Source organism: Salmo salar, chromosome ssa07 (genome assembly GCF_905237065.1).
Source record: "Salmo salar chromosome ssa07, Ssal_v3.1, whole genome shotgun sequence".
Lineage (NCBI taxonomy): Eukaryota > Metazoa > Chordata > Actinopteri > Salmoniformes > Salmonidae > Salmo > Salmo salar.
The window spans coordinates 2868998-2878997 of record NC_059448.1 but is presented as its reverse complement, the minus strand read 5'-3'; the positions used below and the strand labels follow the sequence as shown (position 1 = coordinate 2878997).

General features: G+C 44.9%; 1 protein-coding gene across 1 annotated transcript in view; it reads right to left on the bottom strand.

Moving 5' to 3' along the window:
* The window catches only part of LOC106608422 (FRAS1-related extracellular matrix protein 2), a 68724-nt gene that overhangs the window by 2775 nt on the left and 55949 nt on the right, over window positions 1–10000 (bottom strand). Inside the window, exons 31-32 of the mRNA XM_045721425.1 lie at window positions 9746–9872; window positions 4779–4966 (exon numbers count right to left, since the gene is read on the bottom strand). Coding sequence (XP_045577381.1) covers window positions 4779–4966; window positions 9746–9872 — 315 coding nt within the window. The remainder of the gene's footprint in view (window positions 1–4778; window positions 4967–9745; window positions 9873–10000) is intronic.

Here is a 10000-nt window from a genome sequence, read left to right as displayed (position 1 = left end):
GGGGAGGGGAGGGAGAGAGAGGGAGAGAGTGAGGTGAGAGGGAGAGAGTGAGGTGAGAGGGAGGTGAGAGGGGAGGGGAGGGAGAGAGAGGGAGAGAGTGAGGTGAGAGGGAGAGAGGGAGGTGAGAGGGAGCAAGAGAGGGGAGGGGGAGAGTGAGGGGAGGGGAGGGGAGGTGAGAGTGAAACAGAATCCTGATGTTGGTTTAACAATTTTATAATGTTGATAAAGTACACACTACACACTACACACTACACACTACACACACTACACACACTACACACACTACACACTACACACACTACACACTACACACTACACACTACACACACTACACACTACACACTACACACACTACACACTACACACTACACACTACACACTACACACACTACACACTACACACTACACACTACACACACTACACACTACACACTACACACTACACACACTACACACTACACACTACACACTACACACTACACACTACACACACTACACACTACACACTACACACTACACACACTACACACTACACACTACACACTACACACTACACACTACACACTATACACTACACACACACACTACACACTACACACTACACACACTACACACACTACACACTACACACACTACACACTACACACTACACACACTACACACTACACACACTACACACTACACACTACACACTACACACTACACACTACACACTACACACACTACACACTACACACTACACACTACACACTACACACTACACACTACACACACACACTACACACTACACACTACACACTACACACACACTACACACTACACACTACACACACTACACACTACACACTACACACACTACACACTACACACTACACACACTACACACTACACACTACACACTACACACACTACACACTACACACTACACACTACACACACTACACACTACACACTACACACACACACACTACACACTACACACACTACACACTACACACACACACACACTACACACTACACACACACTACACACACACACACTACACACTACACACTACACACTACACACTACACACTACACACTACACACTACACACACTACACACTACACACTACACACTACACACTACACACTACACACCACACACTACACACACTACACACTACACACTACACACTACACACTACACACACTACACACTACACACACTACACACTACACACACACACACACTACACACTACACACCACACACTACACACTACACACTACACACTACACACTACACACACTACACACTACACACACTACACACTACACACTACACACACTACACACTACACACTACACACTACACACTACACACTACACACACTACACACACACACTACACACCACACACTACACACACTACACACTACACACACTACACACTACACACACACACACTACACACACTACACACTACACACACTACACACTACACACTACACACACTACACACTACACACTACACACACACACTACACACTACACACTACACACTACACACACTACACACCACACACTACACACCACACACACTACACACTACACACACACACTACACACTACACACACTACACACTACACACTACACACACTACACACTACACACTACACACTACACACTACACACTACACACACCACACACTACACACTACACACTACACACTACACACCACACACACTACACACTACACACACTACACACACTACACACTACACACTACACACACACACACACTACACACTACACACTACACACACACTACACACTACACACTACACACTACACACACTACACACTACACACACTACACACTACACACACTACACACACTACACACTACACACTACACACACACTACACACACTACACACTACACACTACACACACTACACACTACACACACTACACACACTACACACTACACACTACACACACTACACACTACACACTACACACACTACACACTACACACTACACACACTACACACACTACACACTACACACTACACACACTACACACTACACACTACACACTACACACACTACACACTACACACACTACACACACACACTACACACTACACACACTACACACTACACACTACACACACTACACACACTACACACTACACACTACACACACTACACACTACACACACCACACACTACACACACTACACACACACACACACACTACACACTACACACTACACACACTACACACACTACACACTACACACTACACACTACACACTACACACACACACACACTACACACTACACACTACACACACTACACACTACACACACTACACACTACACACTACACACACTACACACTACACACTACACACACACACACACTACACACCACACACTACACACACTACACACCACACACACTACACACTACACACCACACACACTACACACTACACACTACACACCACACACACTACACACTACACACACTACACACTACACACACACTACACACTACACACCACACACTACACACACCACACACTACACACTACACACACTACACACTACACACTACACACTACACACTACACACACTACACACACTACACACTACACACACACACTACACACACACTACACACACTACACACTACACACACTACACACTACACACTACACACTACACACTACACACACTACACACCACACACTACACACACACACTACACACTACACACTACACACTACACACTACACACTACACACACTACACACTACACACTACACACTACACACACTACACACACACACACACTACACACTACACACACTACACACTACACACTACACACTACACACACACTACACACTACACACTACACACACTACACACTACACACACTACACACTACACACTACACACACTACACACTACACACACACACACTACACACTACACACACTACACACTACACACTACACACTACACACACTACACACTACACACTACACACTACACACACTACACACTACACACACTACACACTACACACTACACACTACACACACTACACACTACACACTACACACACACACACACACACACTACACACACACACACACTACACACTACACACTACACACACTACACACACTACACACTACACACTACACACACTACACACACTACACACTACACACTACACACTACACACACTACACACTACACACACTACACACACTACACACTACACACACTACACACTACACACCACACACACACACTACACACTACACACACTACACACTACACACTACACACTACACACACACACACTACACACACTACACACTACACACTACACACTACACACTACACACACACACTACACACTACACACACACACACTACACACACTACACACTACACACACTACACACACTACACACTACACACTACACACACTACACACTACACACACTACACACTACACACTACACACTACACACACTACACACTACACACACTACACACACTACACACTACACACTACACACTACACACACTACACACTACACACTACACACTACACACACTACACACTACACACACTACACACTACACACTACACACACTACACACTACACACTACACACACTACACACACTACACACTACACACACTACACACTACACACACTACACACTACACACTACACACTACACACTACACACACTACACACTACACACACTACACACTACACACTACACACACTACACACTACACACTACACACACTACACACTACACACTACACACACTACACACACTACACACTACACACTACACACACTACACACTACACACACTACACACTACACACTACACACACTACACACTACACACTACACACACTACACACTACACACTACACACTACACACACTACACACTACACACTACACACTACACACTACACACACACTACACACACTACACACTACACACACTACACACTACACACTACACACACTACACACTACACACTACACACACTACACACTACACACACTACACACTACACACTACACACACTACACACTACACACACTACACACTACACACACTACACACTACACACTACACACACTACACACACTACACACTACACACTACACACTACACACACTACACACTACACACACTACACACTACACACTACACACACTACACACACTACACACTACACACTACACACTACACACTACACACTACACACTACACACTACACACTACACACACTACACACTACACACTACACACTACACACACTACACACTACACACTACACACACTACACACTACACACACTACACACACTACACACACTACACACTACACACTACACACACTACACACTACACACTACACACACTACACACACACTACACACTACACACACACACACTACACACTACACACTACACACACACTACACACTACACACTACACACTACACACACACTACACACTACACACTACACACACACACACTACACACACACACACACACACACACACACACACACACACACACTACACACACACACTACACACACACACACACACACACACACAGCACACACACACACACACACACAGCACACACAGCACACACAGCACACACACACACACAGCACACACACACACACAGCACACACAGCACACACTGTTACATACCAGTATCTTCAGCCTGTAGAGCAGAGACGAGGCATCGGCAAGGCAACCGTACTCCCCGTTGCTGGGGCGATATTTGGGTACGTAACCGTCAGCGCCAGTACACAGGAAGACCTGCTGTATGTGACACTGGAAGGAGTTGCCTAGCGACTGGACAGGGTCAACCATCACGCGACCGTAGATCACAGCATCTAGAACGAGGAGAGGGACAGGTAGGATAACTAGTGATAAACCCCCTCATGGTGTAGTGATAAACCCCCTCATGGTGTAGTGATAAACCCCCTCATGGTGTAGTGATAAACCCCCTCATGGTGTAGTGATAAACCCCCCTTAATGTGTAGTGATAAACCCCCTTAATGTGTAGTGATAAACCCCCCTTAATGTGTAGTGATAAACCCCCTCATGGTGTAGTGATAAACCCCCTCATGGTGTAGTGATAAACCCCCTCATGGTGTAGTGATAAACCCCCTCATGGTGTAGTGATAAACCCCCTTAATGTGTAGTGATAAACCCCCTCATGGTGTAGTGATAAACCCCTCATGGTGTAGTGATAAACCCCCCCTTAATGTGTAGTGATAAACCCCCTTAATGTGTAGTGATAAACCCCCCTCATGGTGTAGTGATAAACCCCCCCAACAGTACCTCTACACCCCTGGTAGTATCCTAAACCCAACAGTACCACTACACCCCTGGTAGTCTACTAAACCCAACAGAACCACTACACCCCTGGTAGTCTACTAAACCCAACAGTTCCACTACTAAACCCAACAGTACCACTACTAAACCCAACAGTACCACTACACCCCTGGTAGTCTACTAAACCCAACAGTACCACTACATCTCTGGCAGTCTACTAAACCCAACAGTACCACTACACCCCTGGTAGTCTACTAAACCCAACAGTACCACTACACCCCTGGTAGTCTACTAAACCCAACAGTACCACTACACCCCTGGTAGTCTACTAAACCCAACAGAACCACTACTAAACCCAACAGTACCACTACTAAACCCAACAGAACCACTACTAAACCCAACAGTACCACTACTAAACCCAACAGTACCGCTACTAAACCCAACAGTACCACTAAACCCCTGGTAGTCTACTAAACCCAACAGTACCACTACTAAACCCAACAGTACCACTACACCCCTGGTAGTCTACTAAACCCAACAGAACCACTACACCCCTGGTAGTCTACTAAACCCAACAGTACCACTACACCCCTGGTAGTCTACTAAACCCAACAGAACCACTACTAAACCCAACAGTACCACTACACCCCTGGTAGTCTACTAAACCCAACAGTACCACTACTAAACCCAACAGTACCACTACACCCCTGGCAGTCTACTAAACCCAACAGAACCACTACTAAACCCAACAGTACCACTACTAAACCCAACAGAACCACTACTAAACCCAACAGTTCCACTACTAAACCCAACAGTACCTCTACACCCCTGGTAGTCTACTAAACCCAACAGTACCTCTACACCCCTGGTAGTCTACTAAACCCAACAGTACCACTACTAAACCCAACAGTACCACTACACCCCTGGTAGTCTACTAAACCCAACAGTACCACTACTAAACCCAACAGTACCACTACACCCCTGGTAGTCTACTAAACCCCAAAAGGAGACTTTTAAAATGGGATTGATTGAAGTAGCAGGCAAATATGTTGAATGATCGATGAATGAATACTGAGAGCCTCAAAGCCACGTTTCAGATTAAACACAACTCTTTATTTACTTCGTTAGGCCTTTAACTGTCTGTCCTCTACAAGTTTAGCTGGAATTTAGCCCGAAAAGATTTTGAGAAACATAATTGGTTGTCGATAGGCCTATGACATTGGCTTTATGTCTCGTGTTGCGCTACGCCGAATATCAGAATCTCAACAGCGATTTGGAGAGAAGTGGTTCATGTCCGAAGTACCACATCACGATGGTGTAGACAGAGCCGTCAGAACAGCATTCACACCCCTTGACTTATTCCACATTTTTTTGTTTTACAGACTGAACAACAACAACAAAATATCAATAACAATAATAATCACCCATCTACAGTACACACAATACCACATAATGAAAACGTGAAAATGTGTTTTTAGAAATTGTTGCAATTTTATTTAAAATTTAACTACAGAAATATCTCATTTACATAAGTATTCACACCCCTGAGTTAATACTTTACAGCTTTGAGTCGTCTTGGGTATGTCTGTATCAGCTTTGAGTCGTCTTGGGTATGTCTGTAGCAGCTTTGAGTCGTCTTGGGTATGTCTGTATCAGCTTTGAGTCGTCTTGGGTATGTCTGTATCAGCTTTGAGTCGTCTTGGGTATGTCTGTATCAGCTTTGAGTCATCTTGGGTATGTCTGTAGCAGCTTTGAGTCGTCTTGGGTATGTCTGTAGCAGCTTTGAGTCGTCTTGGGTATGTCTGTATCAGCTTTGAGTCGTCTTGGGTATGTCTGTAGCAGCTTTGAGTCGTCTTGGGTATGTCTGTAGCAGCTTTGAGTCGTCTTGGGTATGTCTGTATCAGCTTTGAGTCGTCTTGGGTATGTCTGTATCAGCTTTGAGTCGTCTTGGGTATGTCTGTATCAGCTTTGAGTCGTCTTGGGTATGTCTGTATCAGCTTTGAGTCGTCTTGGGTATGTCTGTATCAGCTTTGAGTCGTCTTGGGTATGTCTGTATCAGCTTTGAGTCGTCTTGGGTATGTCTGTATCAGCTTTGAGTCGTCTTGGGTATGTCTGTATCAGCTTTGAGTCGTCTTGGGTATGTCTGTATCAGCTTTGAGTCGTCTTGGGTATGTCTGTATCAGCTTTGAGTCGTCTTGGGTATGTCTGTAGCAGCTTTGAGTCGTCTTGGGTATGTCTGTATCAGCTTTGAGTCGTCTTGGGTATGTCTGTAGCAGCTTTGAGTCGTCTTGGGTATGTCTGTAGCAGCTTTGAGTCGTCTTGGGTATGTCTGTATCAGCTTTGAGTCGTCTTGGGTATGTCTGTATCAGCTTTGAGTCGTCTTGGGTATGTCTGTATCAGCTTTGAGTCGTCTTGGGTATGTCTGTATCAGCTTTGAGTCGTCTTGGGTATGTCTGTATCAGCTTTGAGTCGTCTTGGGTATGTCTGTATCAGCTTTGAGTCGTCTTGGGTATGTCTATATCAGCTTTGAGTCGTCTTGGGTATGTCTGTATCAGCTTTGAGTCGTCTTGGGTATGTCTGTATCAGCTTTGAGTCGTCTTGGGTATGTCTGTATCAGCTTTGAGTCGTCTTGGGTATGTCTGTATCAGCTTTGAGTCGTCTTGGGTATGTCTGTATCAGCTTTGAGTCGTCTTGGGTATGTCTGTAGCAGCTTTGAGTCATCTTGGGTATGTCTGTATCAGCTTTGAGTCGTCCTGGGTATGTCTGTAGCAGCTTTGAGTCGTCTTGGGTATGTCTGTATCAGCTTTGAGTCGTCTTGGGTATGTCTGTATCAGCTTTGAGTCGTCTTGGGTATGTCTGTATCAGCTTTGAGTCGTCTTGGGTATGTCTGTATCAGCTTTGAGTCATCTTGGGTTTGTCTATAGCAGCTTTGCAAATCTAGATTTGGGGATTTTCTCCCATTCTTCCTTGCAGATTTTCTCAAGGTCTGTTAAATTAGATGGGGAGCGGCGGTGAACAGCAATCTTCAAGTCTTTCCAAAGATTTTCACTGGGATTTACGTAAGTCTGGGCCTTGGCTGGGTCACTCAAAGCCTTTCACATTCTTGTTCTGAAGCCATTCCGCCACTGCTTTGGCTGTATGCTTGGGGTCATTGTCCTGATGGAATGTAAATCTTCGCCCCCCCCCAGTCTAAGGTCGTTTGAATTCTGAAGCAGGTTTCCCTTCAAGGCATTTGACTGTATTTGGCTTCATTCATTGTTCCCTCTATCTTTACCAGTCTCCCAGTCCCTGATGCTGCCACCACCATGCTTCACGGCAGGGTTGGTGTTAGATGGGTGAAGAGTTGTGTCTGGTTTTCTCCAGACGTAGGGCTTTCACGTGCCAAACTCCAGGCATGCTGTCATCTGCCTTTTTCTCAGGGGTGGCTTCCGTCTGGCCACTCTCCCATAAAGCCCAGAATGTGTGAAGTGGTGTAGAGACTGTTGTCCTTCTGGTAGGTTCTCCCATCTCAGCCAAAGAACTCTGTAGTTCTGTCAGAGTGGTCATTGGGTTCTTGGTCACTTTCCTGACCAAGGTCCTTCTTGCCCGGGTTTGTCAGTTTGGTTGGACGGCCAGCTCTGGCTAGTTCCATATTTCTTCTATTTCCCAATGATTGAGACCATTGTGTTCTTAGAAACTTTCAACACTGTATAATGTGTTTTATACCCTTCCCCAGATATATAAACCTCATCACAACTATTTCTCCGAGATCTATGGACAGTTCTTTGGACTTCATGGTATAGTTTCTACACTGTCAACTGTGGGACCTTTATATAGACAGGTGTGTGTCAAGGATGATCAAAGGAGATTGGATGCACCTGAGCTCAATTTGGAGTGTCATAACAAAGGGGTGTGAATACTTATGTAAATTAGCTATTTATGTATTTCATTTTCAATACATTATGGGATATTGTGTGTAGATGGGTGAGTAAAAAAAAATAGATATTTTGAATCCAGGCTGTAACAACAAAAATGTGGAATAAGTCAAGGGGTATGAATACTTTCTGAAGGCACTGTATCTTTTCATAAGCGCAACACGGCTACAAGAGACAGGTTGGAATGTCTGACTTAAATACGGGGACAAATCCACCTTTTATTCTAAACCAGTGGTGTTTGAATTTCTTGACAAAAATTCCCGGAACGTGATTGTTTGGTTGCGGGACAAAGGGCCAAAATAAGGGACTGTCCGACACAATCCTGGACATGTGGTCACCCTAAGGACAGAGTGAAGGGGGGGGGTGGGAATAATTGAAACAGTGTGTTTGTTCTAGGTGTCTGTGTTGTGGTGTGTGTACCTTTACTAAAAGCTATGTCGTCATCCTGTCCGAATCCCATTGACCCATCAGACAGCCACAGTTCTCTCTTAGACAACAACACCAGGACTGTGTTCAGACTGAATTCTACTGGGACTGGACCACTAACCTGGAAAAGAGAGAGAGGACTTTTATTCTGAAACAAAGACTTTTATTTTGAAACGTATATACAGATTCCAGTGGGACTGGACCACTGACCTGGAGAGGTGTGGAGCGAGAGAGAGAAAGAGAGCAAGA